At 36.8% G+C, this 24,835-nt stretch overlaps 1 protein-coding gene across 4 annotated transcripts in view; it reads right to left on the reverse strand.

Moving 5' to 3' along the window:
- The window catches only part of CWF19L2 (CWF19 like cell cycle control factor 2), an 86,110-nt gene that overhangs the window by 28,901 nt on the left and 32,374 nt on the right, over positions 1-24,835 (reverse strand). For all 4 annotated transcript variants that reach the window (XM_059707962.1, XM_059707963.1, XM_059707960.1 and 1 more), the window contains 4 exons: positions 15,508-15,604; positions 13,299-13,382; positions 8,862-8,978; positions 6,860-6,997 (listed from right to left, as the gene is read on the reverse strand). In XM_059707962.1, coding sequence (XP_059563945.1) covers positions 6,860-6,997; positions 8,862-8,978; positions 13,299-13,382; positions 15,508-15,604 — 436 coding nt within the window. The remainder of the gene's footprint in view (positions 1-6,859; positions 6,998-8,861; positions 8,979-13,298; positions 13,383-15,507; positions 15,605-24,835) is intronic.

Here is a 24,835-nt window from a genome sequence, read left to right on the forward strand (position 1 = left end):
ACTATAAACCTGACATTGATAGAAATTGTATCCAACATCAGCAGGATACACATTCAAGTGCACAAAGAACATTTACCAAGACTGATGACATTCTTGGCTGTAACACAGTCTCAATAAATTTAAAAGGATTCAAGTAACATAAAGTATGTACACTGAACACAATGTAATTAAATTAGAATTCGTAACATCAAGATATTTGGAAAACTGCCAACTATTTGGACACGAAATAGCACACTCGGAATAACTCTCTGATCAACAACAACAAAAAGAAAACTAAAAAGTATTTTAAACTGGAAAAAAAAATACAACATATGAGAATATGTGGGCTATTGCTAAAGCAGTAGTCCCAGGGACAATTAAAGCACTAAACACCTGTATTAGAAAACAAAAAAAAGGCCTCAAGTCAATGATGTCAACTTCTACCTTAAAAACTAGAGAAAATGAAACAAAATATAAACCGAAGAAAATTTCTAAAAAGTCATTGGGAGAATCAGGTAAAACAATTATTAGTTAGGTATTTCCCAGAGCACATTAGCTTTCTTGTCCATAATAGGGATTTATTTTTATCTCCTTTTTTCCATATTAATAGTTGTATGTCTCTTTATTCTTTCAGGTTTACCTATTTATGTAAACTGCCCTAACTTACAAATCATTATTTTAACTTCAGACTATATCTTTACCATAACATACTACATTTTGAAAAATATCAGAACTGATCTTTTTCATAACAATGATCAACTATGTGCTAAGTATTAATAAAAACTTTGAGTACTCTCCCATCCAAATATCTCTGCAACGGAGAAATTGTCATTCTCCTTTGTATTGTCATACAAAGCAGAGCCTGAGAGAGACTAAGTAACAATCAAAGTCACACAGCTATTAATGGATAGAGAGAGGAACCAAACATAGGTGAATCTAATTCTAAAACTGAAGCGTGCCTCTCCCACTTAAGAAATCCAACTTTAAAACACAGCAAGGGTATACTTTGAAAGTCTTTGAAGCAGAACAGAGAATCTGAAGAAAACTTAAATTTCATCCAGCATAATCATACCCAAATTGTGTTAAGATACTTATCCAAAAGATAAGTATCTTATCTAATAGGTATGTATCTTATCTAAAAATATATTAGTAGAAGAATATGCACTTTTATATGTAACTGAATCTTCACCCTCTAATTATTTGCATTTTCCCTGTTATCTTCTCTTAGAGGTTAGATCCAACCACTCTGCCTGCCTGCCAGATGCCCCTAACTGATCGCCTGCCTGCCTGATTGCCCCTAATCGCCTGCCTGCCTGATCACCCCTAACCGCCTCTGCCTGCCTGATCGCCCCTAAGCACTCTGCCTGCCTGATCACCCCTAACCGTCTCTGCCTGCCTCCCTGATCACCCCTAACTGCTCACCTGCCTGCCTGATTGCCCTTAACTGCTTGCTGGGGGGCGGCCGGCCGGGGTGAGAGGCCATGGTCGTTCTGGTTGTTCCACCGTTTCAGTCACTGGGCTTTTATTGTATAACATAGTCTCATCAGGCTATTAAGAATTTGAGCTTCCAAAAATATCACTAATTTTGAAATTTATAAAAATATATATCATTCTTGATTCTGTGTACTATAAATCAACCACACATTCCAGGAACATTGTCCCATCATCTGACTATCCCTATGACCATACCTCTGATAAGACCTGAATAATTTTTTTCTCAGCAATTCAGTGTTATAACCACATTGATATTTCTAGAAATGTGGAAAAGGTTGAGAATTAAAAGGTCAACAATGTTAAGAGATAAAAGATTGTGCTCATTTTTAAAGTAATATTGTTGCAAAATCAAAACAACAGGGGGTATTGAGAGAAACAAAAAATATTTTAATTTTCTATGCAGGTTAGTATAGTAGTGAAAAAGGTAATTTTGTTTTCGACTTCAAGTCTCAAGTATGTGATTTTTGGACAGCAAATATTTATTTAATGCTCTTATATGCTAAGGACTCTAATGGATAGCTAAGATACAATGGTGAGCAAAAGCAGACATAGTCCCAAAAATATAGAACCTATACCAGGGATGGCGAACCTATGACACGCGTGTCAGAGGTGACACGTGAACTCATTTTTTTGGTTGATTTTTCTTTGTTAAATGGCATTTAAATATATAAAATAAATATCAAAAATATAAGTCTTTGTTTTACTATGGTTGCAAAGACCAAAAAATTTCTACATGTGACAAGGCACCAGAGTTAAGTTAGGGTTTTTCAAAATGCTGACACGCTGAGCTCAAAAGGTTCACCATCACTGACCTATACAGTAGTAGGAAGATAGCTTACTAAAGGGTTGCTCAGTAGAAAAGCCGAGTTAGAGCTGTGATGGCAATTTGAGATCCTAATAGAGGAATGAAATATGCAGAGATGAAAAAAGCCTTCCTGAAAGAATAATAATAAAGGTGATATGTGTGTGTGTGTGTGTGTGTGTGTATATATATATATGTGTATGTGTGTGTGTGTGTGTGTGTGTGTGTGTGTGTGTATAGGAAGAGTCAAGTAGACAGAAGGTGGTATAGCAGAAACAGCATGTGCAACGTGTTTGTAGCAGCGGAAAATAAAGCATATTTGAGGAACTGAGTGAAAGTCAGCATGGCTGGAACAGAGGAAGCAAAGCAAAGAAAACAAGATTCAAGATGAGGCTGGAGAGGAAGAGAGCAGACCATTCCAGGTCTTGTTAGGCCATTAACAAGAATCTGATCTTTAACCTAAATAGCAACCAAATGCCATTTGAAATGTCTTAACATAGAGGCCAGAGGATCAGATATACACTGTTGCGGGGGGTGGGGTTGGGGGGCAGTTAGTCTGCCTTTAGTGAGGCAGAGTTAAGAAAGAACTGGAAAAAGATAAGAAGAAATGCCAGCAAACCAGTTACCAGGCTATTTTCATAGACCTGGTGTAGCGGTGGGAATGAAGAGAAGCGGAGTGACTAGGTGTCGGGAGAGGACAAGATTGGTGACAGATTTGATGTGGAAAATGAGGGCAAGAGAGGCAGCACTGAAAAATCTTAACTTTCTGATGTAGGCTAGATAGTAGCACCATCTGATAAAGGAAAAACTTGGAAAATGTACCAGGTTCAGGAAAGGGATAAGGCAAACTACTGAATATCTCTGAGAATCAGTTTTTGTTTATTAAATGGGGTTAATACCAACGCTGTCAGATAATTAGAAGCATCAATGTATGTGAAGAGCCTGATATATACCAAGACCTCAAAAAACAGTAGTTATTCTCTGCAAGAGTAGTATTCTCAACTGGGGGGACATCTGGAAATACCTGGAGACGTTTTTGTCTGTCACAACGTGGGGTGGATTTGGATGCTATTGGCATCTACTGGGTAGAGGCCAGGGATGCTGCCAAACATTCTACAATAGACAGTCCTCCCACAACAGTTAGTCAGCCCAAAATGCCAATAATGTCACAGCTGAGAAACTGCTCCAGAGGGATTGTGATCACATTATCACAGCAAGGAAAGTTCTTTGTATTCATTATAATGACCATCCATGTGAATTAGGGAGTTAAATTATTACTTTGATTCTGTTTAATGTAGCAGTTTCCAAATTAAACCTGGAAACTGGAGATGTTAGTGAATTAATGGTTAAATACCAAGTATACAAAAAGGTTAAATGTCTTCTAACCATGAAAACTAATTTGTTTTCCTATTTTGATGTCTGAGTTAAAAAAAAATCTGAATTATAACGAAGTGGCATCTTATAAAAAAAAAAAAGGCCCGGTGCACGAAATTCATGCACTGGGGGGCAGGACCCCTCTCACAGTCCAGGACCCCTTGCTCGCTGCTCCTTACCACTCAGCTTGCTGCTCCTTAGCGCTGCCACAGAGGCGGAAGAGGCTCCTGCCACCCCCACTGCACTCACCAGACATGAGCTCAGCTTCTGGCTGAGCAGTGCTCCCCCTGTGGGAGCGCACTGACCACCAGGGAGCAAGTCCTGCATTGAGCATCTGCCCCCTGGTGGTCAGTGAGCATCATAGTGACTGGTTGTTCCACAGTAATGGTTGCTTAGGCTTTTATTATATAGATAATATGATACTAAAAAAAATTAGTCCAGCTGGTGTGGCTCAGTGGTTGAGTGTCGATCCAGGAACCAAGAGATCAAGGTATGATTCCCAGTCAGGGCACATGTCTTGGTTATGGGCTCAATCCCCAAACGGGGGCATGCAGGAGGCAGCTAATTAATGATGTTTCTCCCACATCAATGTTTCTCTCTCTCTCTCTCCCTTCCTCTCTCCCTAAAAATCGATAAAAAGATTTTTTTTAAAAAAATTATATGAAAACTGAAAGCTTTTTTAGCATTATGCAGAAACAATTTATTTGTAATAAATCTACTTAAGGAATATTGCATTATTACACAAAGATTGCCAACAATGAGAGAGATTGTAGTCTAATTCTTACAAAAGTATTTCAACTTTTATGGTAATATTTTAATCAAAGTTTTATCAAAACTGAAACTGTCCTTCTAATTCCAGCCCCTCAAATTCTGAGAATAGAATGGTTATAAGAGAACTGAAGCAACGAAAGAAGTTGGCAATTTTGATGTTCCTTACCTTTGTATAATCATGCTTTCAAGAAAGGTGTGTCACTTAATCTCAAGATTTATTATTAATATTTCAGTTAATTAAAAATAAAAAAATAAAGGATTTAGGTTCTTGATGAAAATATGTACTTGTAAACTTTAAAGACTACTTCCATAAGAAAATATATCAAGCCTTGAATGACACAAATTCAGAAAAATAAAACTATCAATAGAAATACAAGCATCTTTTATTAGAAAATAAATCTTGTTTTCTTACAATTCAAGATAAAACCCTAATTACTTTAAGTCTTTCTCTTCCTTTTCTTGTACCTTCCATTTTCCTTCCCCTCCAGTCCATTTTTACTGCACTATCAGAACAAAAAGTATAAAATTACTGCCCACAGTGCTAACAAAATTAATGAGGAAAGATGTATATAGATCTCACAAAGATGTGCCCAAGTTTACGTTGCCAAGGGAACACTGACGTCTTAGATTTTAAATGGAAGAGTTTATATTTAAAGAATGTTGGAGTCAGTAGAATGTATTTTAAGAAAGAGCAAAGCACATACCACTTATTCCAAAATACCAACAAATGACACACGGAAATTATACAAAAACAATTAAATTTAGGCAACAATCAACAACCATCCATTAGCCTGAGTCATTTGAAAGGCAGTGCTGTTTAACGAAAAAAAGCTGACCTTGGAGTTAGTTAATAGTTGAGGCTTACGGTGCAGGCTTTTGCAAATCATTAGTTATGGGATCGTGGAAAAGTTACTTAGCCTTGCATACGCCATTTCATTATCTCAGAGTCTTACTTTCACCATCAGTAAAATGTGAAAGGTTAGCAAGATTAGTCAAGTCCCTTTCTAGAACTGAATATTCTTTAATTTTATGATATCTTTCTTTACACATTGAATTTCCAGACCCTATACGATTTCTAGTACTTTCTCCAAAATAGAGAGAAAATAATCCTCATGTAATGGGAAGAATGACCATTTCTATTTAAACCCAAGTTTGTTTTACTCCCCGCCACAGACACATACACACTCAGATGCCTTGGTCACCTCCATTCTAGTTTTCATTAAGTTACTTTTTTTCACCAGGTAATATGTTCAATCGTTTTTTTTGTTGTTGTTTTTAAGTCTGAAAAGGTACAGTACAAAGTCTCCCTCATGTCCTTTAAATACCTAGTTCAAACTTCTACCGTCACATAGTAAGCACAGGTATCATAAAGCAGGGATGAGCAAATTTTTTCTGTAAAGGACCAGATAATAAATATTATCAGCTTTGTTGGCTATTAAAGTCTCTGTCACAGCTATTCAACCTGGCCATTATAGAGTGTAAACAAACACAGACTACATGTAAACAAATGTGCATAGTTGTGTTACAATAAAACTTTATTTGCAAATACAGGCAGTGAACTGAATTTTTCCAGTGGGGTCAAACCTTGTTACAGGGCTAAGTTTAAATATTTCTCTCTTTATTTTTTAATCCTCACCAGAGGATATGCTGTTACTAAAAAAATTTTTAAGAGAGGGGAAGAGGGAGAGAAAAAGAAAATATCTATGTGATAGAGAAACACCAATGGGTTTCCTCCCACACCCACCCCGATATGGGGAGCGAACCCACAACCTAAGTATGCACCTTGGCCGTAAATCGAACCAGAAATGTTTTGGTGTATGGGATGGTGCTCCAACCAATTGAGCAACCCAGCCAGGGTTATGCTTCTCTTTTATATGAGAATTTTAATGGTAGTGTTTGGTAAGAATTATAATAGAAACTGCAACAAAAAAACACTATTTGAAACAAAAATTTATCCTACTATCCATAATTAGGTATTAATATACATTTTCATGTAAATATAAAATTTTCATATAAATAGACAAAATTATTCCAAGATGTCTTCTCTATAATCTATAATATATTACACCAAATATACTCCTCTGGCATAATTATGAAGAATTGAGGAACGTTAGGATAAAACAGGCTAGCTGCACACTATCAACATAAAATTCTGGCCCAAAACTTTCCCTTAAAATGGTAGATCAAATATGTAATTAAAAATTTTAGGGAATATATTAAAAAATTAAATCAGAGTTTATTAATTAAAAACAAACTAAATCCTAAATATATTTCCCAATCAAATCAATTCCAAAATGCATATCCCTAATATGTCTTACACAGGTTTTAATGTAATAAAAATAAATCAAGATTAGAAAGAACCAGCTCTGCCTAAAACGTAGATCATTACTGAGTAACCAGCTTCTCAAAATTCAAAGGTATCCTAGGAATATAGCTTACCTTAGATGCCATTCTCATAAAAAGTCTGTTCTGATTTTCTGCTGTTCCCATCTTCTCATTCTTGACTAAATCGTTTAGACTTAAATTATCATCATCATGAAAGTATCTGACCCTTTCTTTTTCCTCATGGGTTGAAGCCTATGGCAAAATGAACATTATTAACTTAGTGAAAACATGAATTTCTCAAGCATTTTAATAAATTACTTATAAATCTGATATTAAATGTACAAATCCCACTACGTGTCACAATCTTTCCTTCCAGTTAATCCCTAGTCTACTTGCCTCCACGTGGAAGAATTCCCATTAGAAAAATAATCCCTACTTTTCTGCCCCTTTCCTTTCCTCTTCCCCAGGAATGGAGACATGACATTCTCTGATTTCTGAGTTTGGGGGAAAAGGCAGAATTGTTTTATCCCTCCTCTCCTCTCTGCTCTTCTCCCTGTAGTAGCAACTACCTACCCCTGTGGAGGGAAGTCTGCAGTTATCCAGATTGCAAGTAAGCATATTTAAAATAGAGGTATTAGCAAACCCACTGCAAACAGCTCTATCAGAAACAAGCTGGTATTCTGATTCTTATCTAAATCAATCCCAAGTTTTTCCTATCAGTTGTTTCTATACCTACATGTGAAAAATAATAGGGCTATCATTTCCTCCAAAATCAACCCCCTTCTCCAATACTAGTTTCACATTCCTTTATACAAATAAAACCTGCTCTTTAACTACTTTGAAATCTTGGAACCACATCCCCAATATTTTTTCCCAACTATTCCTGTCTTCACTAGCTTAAATCTCATATCCATGACTTCAGTCACTCTCTAGCTCCAGACCCTTAATGTCCGGCTCTGATATACTTTCATTATACCCAAAAAGCAAACCTCAGTCCTGAACGAGTATGTCTACCCTCTTTATTCCTATACCTAGATTGCCTGGTAGCAGGCAACTCAAAAAGAGCCCTTGATCCTAATCGGTTTGCTCAATGGATAGAGCGTCGGCCTGTGGACTCAAGGATCCCAGGTTCGATTCCCTTCAAGGGCATGTACCTTGGTTGTGGGCACATACCCAGTAGGGAGTGTGCAGGAGGCAGCTGATCTATGTTTCTCTCTCATCGATGTTTCTAACTCTCTATCCCTCTCCCTCTCTGTGAAAAATCAATAAAATATATTAAGAAAAAAAAAAAAAAAGAGAGAGAGCCCTTGATGCTATCTGGCAATGCATCTGTGAACCCCTAGCCAGTCCTGTCATTTCAATATAATTCAAACCTTGACTATTCTCCTGCCACATAACCCTTCAAACCCCTAGACCTCGCATTTATTAGAAGAGCTATCTATTCCAGGCCTATTTGTTGAATGAGTCCATTACTACCTCTGGCAACATAGGCACTCAACAAGCAAATAATAAACACCTGACAGAAAAATTCTGCATGAACTAATCTTCTGCGGACCAAATCACCACTTGTCTGATCTTAGAAATCTAAACAAAAAACCTAGTTTGGGAAAACTAGATACATTGCTTTTGCCATCTCAAGCGCGTCAATGGAGTGCTAAAAACTAATAGCTAGAGTAAAAGATGGAAAAGAAAATTAGGTTTATAAAGGATCACAGCAACTACATAATGAAGACATGGATATCCCACCACCAGGTCTCAAATTAGCTAATACAGATAACAGGTCTGAGAGACTAGGGTTTTCCCTAACAGTAAAAGCTATGGTAAGTATATAAAAAGAAGCTAAAAACAACATCAAAGAAATGTACACTGAAGTTAAAATTCCCTTAAACAGTCAATGTTCACCAGTTATTTGAAAACTGTAGTTGAATTAAATTCCATTTTATAAAAGGCAAGGGGATTTAAGTAAGAATAAGAGTAATAACATAATTTGTTGCCTTCTAATATTTGCATTATACAGAGACCTTTCATAAAATATTTTGAAGTACGTAGCCTGATGCAAAGAAAGCCCCAAGGGGAAAAAAGGAATTCTGAATTTTAAAAAATATCTGAAACATACCATCTGTCTCTTCCGTCTTCCTCCTTTAGATTCCAGAGGTTTCTCTGGTGTGTTCACAGGCCAAACTCTCCCAGACTGATCTGTTCTGACAAGAATCACTTCTTGCTGGTCTTCATTCTATGGGAAGATTTAGAGATAACTTTCAAAATTATTGCAAAGAGTCTTAAATGCTTATATTTAATAACAACAAGGATATAAAAGTATAAAAATAATTCTAGTTTTCACATAATATTATGGATTATCTTAAGTCTCCTGGACTTTCATTACCCCTTATAACATAAAATAACCATAATCTTCACTGGGAAAAGGTGGGAAAAAATATCCAAAGTTTATTTTATTGCTTTTTAAAGCAATCATAGAAATGAACTTCAAATAAAGTTTTCATCTAGACAATATTAAAAGATGACAGTTTTAAACATTACTTTCCTGATTCTGCCTTACCTCTCTGACCCATTCATTCATTTTTTTAAAGTACCTACTTTATGTAGTAACTAAAAGAAATATAGACTCCGCCTACAAGCTTATAGCATTTTGAAAGAATTATTCTCTACATGAATTATTAATATAAAGAAAGTAAACTTCACTTTCTATTCCATTTCAAGCGGCCGTTCAATGAGGACGATTCCAGGGTTCCTTGGCTTCTAGCCCTCTGGCCTGAAACTAATTATCACTTATACTGTCAAAAAAAACATGTTAAACACAAATATAAATATGCCATTCTTTGTTGAAAACCCTGCAAAGACCCCGTATCATCAAGGAAATCAAGACTACTCAAAGTGTGGTCCACTGACCAGCGCCAATCTGAGAACTACCAGCCAGAATGAATTAAACACAAAAATGAGTGTTTAAAACTTTTACAACAATCTTAAAGAGTAATCTTATGTTGGTTTAATACAAATAAATTGTGGACATCTATTTTATATCTTTATTTAATTTTTTTACAAATTTATTGTTTTACAAAACTGTTAGTCCACGATGGACTTGAAAATTTAAAAATCACAAAACATCTGATCCTGCACCACAGTTCTGACAAACACTGTACTAGATAATGGAATAAACGCCAAGCACCTTAATATAGTACATAGGCCTTTAAATTCAAATACTAAAACCCTTTTCAAATTCACTTTTTCTTTAGCTCTTCATACTTTTTGTTAATTCATTGTACTTTTTACTTCTTAAATAAGTTTAGGCATACTTATATTGCTAGAACATAAGTCTTTCAAGTAATTAATTATCTGTTTATAATGATATATCTCTGCAACTCTTCTAGGTCAACGACCAAGCAATATACTACCTGGTTATCTGCAGCACCTGGCACAGTTGGGAGTCAACAAATGCTTGAGAATTGGAATTATCTGCCTCAGATAGACTGCTTATGCTCCCACAGGTAAACCACTGTCCCTTCAACTTTCCTCGTCTTCCACTTTTCTACTTTCTGCTCCTTAGGCATGCTAATACAATGGACACAAAATTCTCCCACTTTAGGTACCCAAGACATTAAGAGGACTAGAAACAATAGGCAAGTCCTATATTTGCTACTACGTCAATACACAATATGGGGGGTTATTTAGGAATCTGTGTCAGGATCAACAATCAGGCCAAAAAAAGCAAACCAAACAAAGAAAATATTAATGCCAATTAAGAACAAAAATTTTTTTAGATAAAGGGAGTCATAATATAATTTGGCTTAGCAGTGTCTATTATAGAATCAAGAAACAAATTTGCTTAGAAATAAAGACGTAAAAGCCAGAAATAAACAGCTAACAACTAAAAGTGGCTGCCTCAAGGATCGGATAAAGTCTGGAAACAGCTCTAGCCATTGCTACTCTGATACAGGCCTGTTAGCACTATTTGCATTAACACATTGATTAAAAAGAAAAAGAAAGGGAAAAGCCTATATTACTTTGATTCAAAACTGGTATCAAAAATTCTGAATGTTTATTTGAAAGCCTTTTCTAGTTTCTAGCACTTTGGAAGAGTCTTCCACTAGATCAGATTTTCCCTCCAGTTGGTATTCTGCAAATTTGTCATCATTGAAAGCCATATGGCATTTGTTTCCATTTTTCATCTTTTAAAATTTCAAGAAATAAGCAGTAAATATTGTTCTTAGTATTTTCATAATTTTTTAACCATCTCTACTGAATATCTAGTTATGTCCACAGAGAGAAGGGTGTTCACTATGTACAAAAATGGCCAGCCAGGGCAGTGAGCTGACTGAACACCAAGGTACATGAAATATATATCCTGATTCAAGGCTATTTTTTTTATTTACACCAAGATATCTGCTCAAAGGTGGCACCTTAATCACATAAAGGCATCAGAAGGACTCATAGCAGCTTTAGTTATATCTCCTCTTTTCAATTCTTAATACTGTTCATTTTTTGTCTTCTATTTCCACTCCTCGCTTCCCCCTACCCCTCCACTGTTCAGTCTTAGAGGCTTAGCTATTTTATTAGGATTTTAAAAGAACAACAAAAAACCTCTTCATTGTGGCTATTTGTTTTTTCTATCATTTCCACTTATTTTTGGTTTTCTATCTCAGTAATTTCAGCTTTTATCTACCCATCATATCTCATATCTACTCTTTGAAATATTTTCTCTTTTCTGTGTTATTGGCTAACACCACAGGTAGCACAGTGTGCTCGTGAGCACTCTAGAGGCAGAATGCCCATGTTCCGATCCTGCTTCATTCATTCTATAACCTTGCAAGTTATTCAATCCCTCAATTTCCTCATCTGTAAAATAAACATAATAATAAGGTGTTTTCAGGATCAAATAAACTAATACCAAGCAAGTATTTAGAACAATGCCTAGGTATAAAAGTAAGTGATAAATATTAGCTCTAATTTTTAGCTACCTTTCATTTAATTAATTCTTTCTTTCTTTGACTGAGTCCTGCCAAGGATTTATCCCATCACATCCCTAGAATTTGTAGAATATTCACTTCATATCTATTATTCTTGTTTTATTTTTGCTTGCTTTTATTTCATAATATCTTATTCCTTTTATGATTATGTTCTCATAACTGAAGCTACTAAACATAATTTGAAAACTATTTTAAGATTGTGCTACCATTTTTAAACTTACTGACAATGAGTGTTTATATCCCAATTATTTTTTTACTATCTTTTTAAGGGAAAACTAATGTTTTCTGGTATGCTGGTATGCAAGCTTATCTCGTGGGAGCTTTCCCTTCCTTTCTGTCTCTGTCTACTCTTACCTCTCGCTACCTGATAATTTTGACACTGTCTCTACTCAGCCTATCAGGATTCCCAGTTCTTACAATATTTCACACTGATATTGGGGATATTTCACATGGCTGCAAGGTTATGTCCACTTTCTCTATACTTCCCATCTTAAAACAATTTCCTATGAGCTACCGACTTAAGTATTCAAAGAGTTTCCCAGACTAATTTAGAAGAACCCTGAAACCTGGTGCAGGTACAGAGACGCCATGTGAGGGGATCTTTTAAGCTCTATCACATCAGATGAGCTCAATTCTCAGTCACACTGCCTAGCTCTGAAGGTGGATCCCTGCAAGCTCCAGATCCCTATTGTTTTATGTTTCTGTTCAGTTTCCTATTCACAGAGAAGTGTATCTTTATTTTTGAGCCATGTTACTTACTCTGACTTTCAAGTTTAACATGAACTGGCCTCCAATAGTCTCTCTGATTTAGATCTCCTACTTCACTCTCATTCATTCAACTCCAACAACACTGGTCTCCATGCTGTTCTTCCTACACATCGGACACGTCACCATCTTTGGACCTTTAAAAATTCCTTATGCCCAAAATGCTCTGCACTCAGACACAGAGATTCTCTGCTTCACTTACATCTCTGCATGGATGTCACTTTTCAAATGAACTTTGTCTGTATACCCCAAACTACCAGCACACCAGGTACTCAAGATCCCCCACTTTTCCCTGGGATGTATAACTTTCTATATGCTAATTTATTATTTTTATTGTTTACTGTCTCTCTCCCTACTCACATGAAACTCCATGCAGGCAGGTGTTTTTATCTGTTTTGTTCACTAACAGATGGACAAATGAATCATGGAACAAAATAATTTGTTTTACATAAAATGGACACCAAACTCATGTCTCTCATTCTGTAAGGGAAGAATTTAAAAACCAGTCTGACTTGCACAAAATCAAACAGTCAGTAAATGACAGAGTCCACCATAAAACCAGGTCTCCTTGGCCTAGCCTTTTGTCCATCAGGCACACTAGTAGAATTTAAGGCAATTCATATGAAAATAAATTTTAAAAACAAGCAAACAAGCATACGTATACACACGCGCGCACGCACACACACACACACACACACACACACACACACGAAACACAGACACAGTTAAATACATTTAATATTACCACTGGCGAGTAGTATTATACAAGGTAATCATATCCTACAAACCGAACTTTTAATACTTACCTCTATCCCAGATTTTTTTGATGATATAGTTTCTTTGAATTTATTTGCTTTTTCAAGTTGGGCTTTAAGTTGCTCAGCTAATTCCTTCAAACAGAAAAACAAGAAAAATACGTGTGAATATATAGTTAAATCCCTCCTTGTGTCATATTTCAAATGTATACAATAGAAAGAAAAACAGCATAGTGAACAGCCATGTAACCACCAACAAAAACAGTTACCAAACCAGAGCCCAGTACATTACTTGTAAACAAATCAATCTCCATGACAAACTTCTCAAATACCTGCAGCATTTACACATTGAAAATAAATAATTACAAGGACATATATTTTAGGGAAGATCAGAAGATAAAGGAAATACATAACTTTAAGAATGACATTTTATAGTTTCTTATAATTATCAACTTCCAATCCTCAAACTCTCAGCTATTTGTAAGAAGGGAGACATCACAAGACTTAAAATATTACCTTCTTTATTGTTGATAAGTAATTTAGATAAAAACTCTGAATATATTTCATTTATACTCTAGAAAGTATATAGAAATGTATATAAAACTAGAAGCCCAGTGCACGAATTCATGCATGGGTGGAGTCCCTCGGCCTGACCGGCGATCAAGCCCAATAGGAGGGCCGGCTGGCTGGGGAGAGGGGCCCCAGGAGGTTGGCCAGCTGGCCCCCTGGATCAGGGCCTATGGGGGAGCCAGCTGGCTGGGGGTAGGGGCCGCAGGAGGGTGGCTGGCCAGAGAGAGAGGTCGCAGGAGGTTGGCTGGTGTGTGTGGGGGGGGGGGGGGGGGGGGGGGGAGGCGCCACAGGAGGTTGGCTGTGGGAGCGCAATGACCACCAGGGGGCAGCTCCTGCGCTGAGCATCTGCCCCCTCATGGTCAGTGCACATCATAGCAACTGTCATTCTGGTCATTTGGGCATAACGGTTGCTTAGGCTTTTATATATGTAGATAGCTGACATATAAAACAATAAATCACAAAGAAATAAACAAATTTATATGACAAGCAAAAAATAGCACTCTGTTGCAGTGGTTCCATAAACACAGGAACAATTCCTTTAACATGTTAACCTCCTAACTTGGTGACCTCTCCTACATTATTTTAACTGATTCTTTGTGCTTTCAGAACTCAAACTTTATTTTTTTGCTATTGTTATTGTTGGTTTGTCTTTTTCCAATTTCTGATAAAGTTCTGAGTTGAAGTTCAGTGTTACCAAGAACCAGATTCAAAGTGGGAGAGCAGCATACATAAGATATGCCTTTTATCAGACACACAACTGAATAAAAATATATGTCTTGTTAGGCCACCTTTAGTTCTACTACAGAGTGCTGAACTGATAGTATACCGAGGACATATTTTAGGGAACACAAGAATATGAAGGAAATACATAAACACAGAGACTATTTATATTTGCGTTTGAGATGAGTACATACATATGACCATGAATCTATTCTGTCAAGACATAAAAGTCCAACTTTGCTAGTCTGCCATCTGCAATATAACATGTATTAGTATAACAAAAATGTGGCAATATAATAGATAGATAGATAGATAGATAGATAGATAGATAGATAGATAGATAGATGTAGCTCTTACCAAATCATACCTATTTCTATTCCATTTTGAGGTAAATGAGTCTTAAATCACAACATTATTACAGGAGTTAAATAAGCTAACCTATACAGAGTAACTAAAACACTATTAGGCACAAACACATTGCCTTAAAATTTGAATAAATTAACCATCCTCTTGAAGCATTCATATTTTAGGTTCCTATGTAAAAACTGTAACTTAACAATGCATGACTAAAAAAGAGGGAAAAGTCAGTGATATCTTTATCTCCCTGATATCTAAGCTCAGTAAGTTAGAAATGCAAGAATAAAGTACATAGCAAAATAGAAAAGAAATTAAAAAGCATTAGTTCCATAAGATCTTAAATTTCAGAAATCTGACAGAGAAAAGTAGGTAATTTATTTAGAAGTATACAAAGAGTACTGTTTTTAGAAGTGTTCAATTTCTTTAAAGAATCAATAAGCAGCAGTTATCCTCAAAATGTGCTATCTTCACATTGCTAAGGAAAATTCCAAACTTACTCATCAGAAGTTAAATATTTAATTACTATTCTCCAAAAGAACAACATATAAAAATTACTCATCAGGAGTTAAATATTTAATTACTGTTCTCCAAAAGAACCACATATAAGTCTTACCATATTTCCCATCATCTCTGCCTTGATAATCTTGGCTCCCAACTTGTTCTTCTCATCAACACTCAGGATGTGGATGGACTCATCCTCGAGGCGACTTCTGTTTGAACAAGGCAGATGAAGAGCATATGACATATAGGTACACTGCAAATAACATCATCAAGACTCAAATGTTACACCTCACCAAAGTTTCAACAAATAGATCATAATGTGTGTGAGTGTGTGTGTGTGTGTGTATATATATGTGTGTATATATATATATGTATATGTGTATATATATATATATATATATATATATATATATATATATATATCTCAATGTCACAACATAGATTAATAGTTTTAGGCAGTGGTCGCCAACAGGTGGCCCGCGGGCCACTAGTGGTTCGTGAGGTCTGAAAGTTGGCAACCGCTGGTTTAAGGTTCTGTGTTACATTGCCATGATAGCCTATGGCAGTTATAAAAATAACGAAGTCCCACTAACAATGAGGTAAAATAATATAGAAGTCAACTATTCATTATTTATTATTCCCATACTCATTCTAAAATAAGGAAACAAATAAAAATTAATAAAAACACTAGAATCAGGCCATAATTCTACACATCTGAAGGAACTTTTCATTCAATGTGGTATTATTTATAATCCAAGGAAATGACATATTTAACTGCATTGAAAGAATAAAAACAATGATAATGTGCTCTTTTGCAAAGTCAACCCAGAATTAGTCACACAACTTAAACTAATTTACAAATAATATTATGTATGAAATTATAGTAAGGAAGCTTCACAGAAGAGAAATTTCAAGCCAATGTCAGATTCCTGACACATAGTTGCCCGGGCTTGCTACCTTAAGAAAGATTTGAACTACAGTGCAGGAAGGGGAAGCCCAGGAAGAGTCTAGCCCAGGGGTGGGCAAACTTTTTGACTCGAGGGCCACAATGGGTTCTTAAACTGGACCGGAGGCCGGAACAAAAGCATGGATGGAGTATTTGTGTGAACTAATATAAATTCAAAGTAAACATCATTACATAAAAGGGTACGGTCTTTTTTTTTTTTTTAGTTTTATTCATTTCAAACGGGCGCAATCCGGCCCGCGGGCCGTAGTTTGCCCACGGCTGCGAGTCCTCAGTGAAGGAGACATAGCTACGAGTCCAAGAACTCCCACACAGCTAAAGAAGAGAGAGCTGCAGGGAGTTTCCCTGAAGTTTTCAGCAAGAAGCTACCCACAGCCAAGAAAAGAATCACCCAGAAGTGTTAGAGGAAGCATGCCTGGTCACTCTAGTCAGATTAGGAAAAACTCACAATTCAGAAAGCACAAGGCAGAGTATTAAGAGAAGGGTTTTGCTTCATTAGTGGGAAATAAGCCCTAGAATATGCTGCACCGGGCTCACCTCACAAATGTTAAAGCAAGAATCAAAGGATCAAACTGTTTCCAATTAACTTCACCATGTCACCAAACAAAGCTCAACAATGTTTATAGAAATGCAAATATAATCAGCACTCAACAAAATAAAATTCATAATATCTAGTATCCAATCAAAATTACCAGGTATACAAAGACAGAAAATTAGACTCATCATTAGTAGAAAAAGCTATCAATCAAAATCAACCAAGAACTGACACAGATGTAAGAAATAGCAAACAAGGGCACTAAAGTTATAACTATTCCATATGTTCAAAATGTTAGAAACAACTAAGATGTAAAATAGATTAAACTGAATTTCTATGGATAAATATTACAATGTCTGAGATTTTTTAAAAATACCCTGGATAAGATTAATGGAACATTAGACTGAAAAAGAAAAAATTAGTAAACCTGCCCACCTGCCCCAACCGGTTTGGCTCAGTGGATAGAGCGTCGGCCTGCGGACTGAAAGGTCCCAGGTTCGATTCCAGTCAAAGGCATGTACCTTGGTTGCGGGCACATCCCCAGTGGGGGGCGTGCAGGAGGCAGCTGATCGATGTTTCTCTCTCATTGATGTTTCTAACTCTCTGTCCCTCTCCCTTCCTCTCTGTAAAAAATAAATTAAAAAATATATATTTTTAAAAAATTAGTACACCTGAACATTAGAAACACATAGAGGAAAAAAACTATTTTAAAATGAAAACAGCATCAGGGAGCTGTGGGATAATCTTAAATGCCCTAATATCCATGTCACTAATGTCCTGAAAGAAAGGAATGGGAGACAGGAGAAACAATAGCCAAAACTTACCAAATTTGTTAAAAATTAAAAAAACTTACATATCTAAGAAGCTCAAGGTATCCCAAGTACAAGAAAAAAAAAGCTACATCAAATTGTTCAAAACTAGTGACAAAGAGCATTTTGAAAGCAGGCATAGAGGGGGAAAAAAACAGACAAATTTATGCGCATAAAAACAAAGGTACGGCCCTAACCGGTTTGGCTCAGTGGATAGAGTGTCGGCCTGCGGACTGAAGGGTCCCAGGTTCGATTCCGGTCAAGGGCATGTACCTTGTTGTGGGCACATCCCCAGTAGCGGGTGTGCAGGAGGCAGCTGATTGATGTTTCTCTCTCATCGATGTTTCTAACTCTCTATCCCTCTCCCTTCCACTTTATAAAAAATCAATAAAAATATATTTTTTAAAAAACGGTACGTATGACAACAGATTTCTCATCAGGAACAATGTAAGCAAGACAGCAACAACATCTTTAAAGTACTTTAAACTGTCAACCTAGAATTCTATGTCAAGTGAAAATAACTTTCAAAAACAAAAGTGAAATAAAGACTTTTTCAGAAATAACAAGCTGAAAGAATGTTAAAGAGAAGCCTCAGGCAGAAGAAAAATTATACCAGACTGAAATGTGGATCAACTCAAAGGAAGGAAGAGCAACAGAAACCATGACTATAAGAGCAGATATTTAATACTTTTCTTCTTCTTACTTAAATCTCCTTAAGATAACTATTTAAACAAAAGTAATTATATATGAGGGGGTTATGAAATAAAATGTATGACAACAGTAACAGAAAGGACAGCAGAAGAGAAATATAAACAAACTATTATAAAGTTCCTATACCATAGAGGAGTGGTCTAATATCACTAGAGAGTAGGTAAGTTAAAGATATATTCTATTCAAAGCTAAGGTGCATGGGAGGCAGCGGATCAATGATTCTCTAATCATTGATGTTTCTATCTCTCTCTCTCTCCCTCTCCTTTCCTCTCTGAAATCAATAAAAATATTGTTTTTAAAGACAGACAAAACTAAGAGTGCATGACAAATGATACCATGTATATAAGACTTCAGAAAATGCAAACAAGTCTTTAATGAAATAAAGAAGATGAATGGTTGGCTAAGGGGGTTGGGAGGTATGGGGAGGGAGGGATCATGAAAGGGTACCAAGAAACCTTTTAGAATGATGGTTTCATTAGAATATACTATTTCAAAACTTACCAAATCGTACACTTTATAGTATATATGTCAATTATACCTCAGTAAAATTATTTTTAAAACCCTCAAAGGGCTGTGATAATAAATTTAAAAAGCAGAAAGATATCTGTCATAAATCTCAAATATAAAGAGCATATCTATGGATTACTAGTTTCCCCAAATTCCTAGATTTCATCATACTGTACTGAAATTAACCTGAACTTCCAACATACACTCTGAACAAGTAATAGAAAAGACCTCCAAGTTAAAACTTGACCTAACAACAATATATAAAAATTATTCCCTTGGGGTAAAAAATAAAGTATTTTAATAGAAAACACTTGAGGTTTTGTGTTTTTTTAAAGGCATTAATCTCTGCAGAAATCCTGTATGAGCCATTTCTTCTCAAAGTGGTGAAAGGAAAGGCAATACTCTGGTGCTTAGACTAAGAAATCTAAAATACTTCACGTAAATAACCATTAGAAAATAACATATTTTTGTTCCCCTCAAGTTCTTTCAGTCTACATTTCAAAAAGCAATTAAGACAAACAGCAGGGGCACTACATTGTGTAAGCAGAAGAACTTTATCACTTTTTATATGCTTCTGCGGACTGAGGTACTGTTTGTATTATTAGTTGTACCTTTTGTATGGAAAAAAGTTTTCAATCACTTTTTTTAATTAAATTCTGAGGTACAAGTCATTTCTTATTGTATTGTGAATTTAATTTATTTGCATTTCAAGCAACCCAATCATATTTCAATAAAAATTTTGACTTACATATGAACAGTTTTCTCAATTTGAATTCTTTCCCATTCAATTAATTTTCCAAAATTCTCTGCTTTGAAAACTTATTATTGCTGTCCTTTATGAAACTTGAAATTTTTGCATGTATTATAATATAAAACAAATTAAATAACAGTCATTCCCTTTCTAAAGAGTATCAGTGCAATTATTCCCCCATGAAGTCAGCTTGCTCCAGCATCTGCTTTAACTGCCTAGCTTCCTAAGTGAGAAACTTCCTGGATGTTTTTCCTCCTTTTTCCTGCCTTTATTCACTGCAAAGTGTTTAAGTACCTGACCAGGTATTTTGTTTTGTTTTCTTCCTACAAAGTTATGTTCTAGTTCACTAATTTTCATCTCAACACCAGCCAACTGAGAAAATTAAAAAAACGGAGGAAAAGAGAAACCAAGATGGCGGCATAGATAAACACCTGAAATTGCTGCCTCGCACAACCACTTCAAAACTACAACTAAAAGACAAAACAGACATCATCCAGAACCACAGGAAGGCTGGCTGAGTGGAAATTCTACAACTAGAAGGAAAGAGAAAAGCACACTGAGACTCAGGATGTGCGGAAGTAAAGTGCAGAGGTACGGAGGCGCACGTGGAAAGGGCTGGCAACTGAGGACATCGTTGTCTTTTTCAATTGGGAGGGAGTCTCAAGCTCCTGACTGCTCTGAACTCCTGTTCTGGACGAGTCTCTGGGGACCCAGACTCATACAGGGAGAAACTGGACTGTCTGGCAGCGGCTGGAACTCGAGGGCGGCTTTCTCTCAGAGGTGCTTGCAGCGATTACCACGGGACACTGAGACAGGACACTGAGACCCAGGGGCCTCTTAGGGCAGGGCTGAGGATCAGCCATAGCTGTTTGCTCCGCCCTGTTGATTCCCTGAGATCCCGCCCCACCCAAGCTGCTAGCAGAGACTTTTGCATATGAATGGGCTGGCCCTTTGAAATCTAAAATTACCTAACAAACTGCAGCTGGGTCAGAGAGACCCAGAACATCCAAAAGAAGGCCCAAGGCCCCACAGCAGCTTGCATTGCTTCACAGCTGGGCCTCATCTGGGCACTTCCAAACCCCAAACAAGGAAGAGGAATCTGCAGATCTCTCCATAGCTCCTACTGGGTAGCCTTAGGCAGAGGCTAAATTAGCACCTCCTTAGATCCAAGAGCCAGTGTACCCAGTGGTCAGAGTGGGACCATCCAGTTAAAACTCCTCAGATCCATAAGGGACACACTCAGGGGGCAGACTCAGTGAGCACCAAAGCCCCACTGTAGCAAGTCTTGCCCCAGAAGGATGTCTTCAGCACAGAAGTTCTCCCTCTGTAGACACCATGGTCTCACAGACAATTGGCCTGGAGGTCAATTCCTCCCCATGATACCAACAACAATCAAGGCTTAACTACAACAAGACTGTGCACACAGCCCACAAAGGGGTGCACCAAGAGTGTCCACCTCAGGTAATCGGGGAGGCTGAGCCACTGGGCCCTTTAGGACACCAAGCACACAAAGCCGCTCTATCAACACAGGGAAGCAGCCAAAATGTGGAGACAAAGAAACAGATCACAAATTACAGAAATGGAGGAAAGCAAACTACAGGATATAGAGTTCAAAACCACAGTTATACGGTTTTCAAGAATTTTCTAGAAACCGCCAATAAATTTATTGAGACCCTCAAGGATATGAAAAAGGACCAACTAGAAATTAAGCATACACTGACTGAAATAAAGAATAATATACAGAGATCCAACAGCAGACTAGAGAATCCCAAAAATCAAGTCAAAGATTTGAAATACGAAGAAGCAAAAACTACCCAATCGGAAAAGCAAAAAGCAAAAAGCAAAAAGAATCCAAAAATATCAAGATAGTGTAAGGAGCCTCTGGGACAACTTCAAGCGTACCAACATCTGAATTATAGGGGTGCCAGAAGAAGAGAGAGAGCAAGATATTGAAAACCTATTTGAAGAAATAATGACAGAAAACTTCCCCTACCTGGTGAAAGAAATAGACTTCCAAGTCCAGGAAGCGCAGAGAACCCCAAACAAAAGGAATCCAAAGAAGACCATACCAAGACACATCATAATTAAAACGCCAAGGGCAAAAGACAAAGAGAGAATCTTAAAAGCAGCAAGAGAAAAACAGTCAGTTACCTACAAGGGAGTACCCATATGATTGTCAGCTGATTTCTCAACAGAAACCATGCAGGCCAGAAGGGAGTGGCAAGAAATATTCAAAGTGATGAATACCAAGAACCTACAACCAAGATTACTTTATCCAGCAAAGCTATCATTCAGAATTGAAGGTCAGATAAAGAGCTTCACTGATAAGAAAAAGCTAAAGGAGTTCATCACCACCAAACCAGTATTATATGAAATGCTGAAAGGTATTCTTTAAGAAGAGGAAGAAGAAAAAGGTAAAGATACAAATTATGAACAACAAATACATATCTATCAACAAGTGAATCTAAAAATCAAGTGAATAAAAAAATGTGATGAACAGAGTAAACTGGTGAATATAATAGAATCAGGGGCATAGAAAGTGAGTGGACTGACAATTCTCAGGGCAGAAAGGGGTTTGGGGGGTGTGGGAAGAGACTGGACAAAAATCGTACACCTGTGGATGAGGACAGTGGGGGGTAAGGGCAGAGGGTAGGGTGGGAACTGAGTGGAGGGGAGCTATGGGGGAAAAAAGAGGAACAACTGTAATAATCTGGACAATAAAGATTTATTTTTAAAAAAGGAAGAAAAATAAAATGAGTAAGGGGGTGGTTTCCCCAATATTTCTCTAACCCTTTCTGATAATCCAGTATATGCTCACATAATCTAGACACAGTACATATAGGATTTCTTAATGAGTTCAGTTATTTCGAAAAATAAGCCATCCTCCAAGCAAGCGTGTTTGATAGGATCAGAAGAATGAAGGCCAAAAGGCATCCATCTGTTCATCTCCTTTTGAAGACAAAGACTTTAGGATGTTAATAAACTATATCAAATGTGAACAGATTCATGCCTACTAATAGATATGGGTCAAAATAAACGTCTAAATACCTAAAAACAGATTACTAAATTCTAAGAGTTCCTAATGCAAGCTTTTCATGAAGCACTAAAAGCTTTTTCTTTACAACACTAATCATTATCTTGCACCATCATCCCTTCAAAAATTAGAAATCCCTGTTAGTATTATGAGAAAAGAAGTTCTGCAGTCAGATTCACATGGATCCTGCCATTTACTAGCTTTATGATCATGCATATGTCTTAACCTCTCAGAGGCTATCAATTGAGAAAATGATTAATATTTACCTTCACGTTATTGAATTAAATGCAATAATGTATAAATTACTGCAACTGCAGTAATATCATTACAGAAATATAATAGCAGAAAAAATTTGTAAACTTATCTAATTAAGTTCTAAGGGACATCTCAGATACAAAAATAACCTCCCCTTCAGACCAGATACTTCTTTCAAATTTGAATGAATAAAAGAAACAAACAGTCCAAACACAGCACTGAAACTGGTGCTCAAGAATGGTTAGTCCCTTTGCCAATGAAAGCCAAACACTGAGTCAAAGAGGAATCCTCCAATCGGTTCTTTGTTCATCATGCTTCAAATCCAATGTGAAGTCTCTTCAAGAACAGTTTAACAAAGACTGTCTAGAGCTGGTGCACAGATAAGTAACCAAGTCTTTTCAAGAGGCCACAGAATGAAAAGCTCCATCACTGAGTCAAACTCCTCCTCTCCTCCACATTCACTCCTCTGGCTCATGACTGCTTGTCTCTCAGCCATAGCCTCCTCACCAGGATATCAGCCTTAAATCTGTTCCATTTCCCAAACTAACCTTCACACCACCTTGGAATCTTTCTAAAATCCAAATCTGATCTATTTTAAATCCTTGAGATACTTCTTTCCTATCACTATAGGATACTGCCTAATTCATAAACATGCTTCTGGAGCCATTTACAGGATAAACAGGCAATATTTGCAATATCTGCTTACCATTTCCTCTCATTCAATAGAGAGGCCAATATGTGCTAAGCACTCTAACAGAATTTAAAGATGCAAAAACTAGGAAGAGACATACCCTCCTCTCAGGTAGCTACTGCATCCACCTTCCAAAATACTATTTGCAAATCCTTAACTATACCACTCCATCTCTGTCCATGTTTTCCACACCCCCACCTCCATGTTGGTTGCCCTTTCCCACCTTACTGCCTAAGGAGTTTTCCTTCAAGAGCTCACTACCTTTCCCTACACAACTTTCCGGGACTCCATTCCTCCTAATCTTATCCCCAAAGAGTCAATCACTCCTTGCATGTAAATACTATAACAGTTAACTACCTATACTTATAAGTATCTTCACATTTATGTGCCTCTTAGCAACTGAAAACTGGAGTAGTCTACCCCCTTGAGAACCTGGAGTAAGCCTGGACAATTATACAGGCACAGAACCTTAGACATTCTCTATCCCTGCCATGTTTATAAAGTCAACACAGCTAGATTCCTCCTTTGGTTCCTGGGAGCAAAGCTCTGACTTGAACCAGCGCCCAAGCTGTTGGATCTCTGTATATTATTCTTTATTTCAGTCAGTGTATGCTTAATTTCTAGTTGGTCCTTTTTCATATCCTCGAGGGTCTCACTAAATTTATTGGTGGTTTCTAGAAAATTCTTAAAAAACCTTATAACTGTGGTTTTGAACTCTATATCCTGTAGTTTGCTTTCCTCCATTAACAAAAATGATTTACCACTCATGACCCTGAACACAATGCTTAAACCTACTACTGCCACCACTGAATTCTTTTATTGCCTAAAACCTCTTCCTTTCGTGTCACATTCATTAGGTGGTATTTTAAAACATATTTTGATGATCATTCGAGTATAATTAAGTCACTAACCTTGGATATTCATTTTCTATTTATGGTTATCTCCTACAAGCCTACCTCTATGCTAAATCAAGTTTTCCTAGGTCTGATTACACTCTACCTGAGTTTCCTATTCTACTAACCCAGCCCTAAATGTAAGCATAATAATATGTACAAGAATAATAAAACCAGTAAATATTACCTATTTCCCTAATCATTACAGATACAACCACTATCTGACCTATATTTCGCTCTGAAAACTCTAATATTTGTATTAAAACCTGTCAAGTATCAAAAGTGGATTC

Source organism: Myotis daubentonii, chromosome 9, assembly GCF_963259705.1.
Source record: "Myotis daubentonii chromosome 9, mMyoDau2.1, whole genome shotgun sequence".
Lineage (NCBI taxonomy): Eukaryota > Metazoa > Chordata > Mammalia > Chiroptera > Vespertilionidae > Myotis > Myotis daubentonii.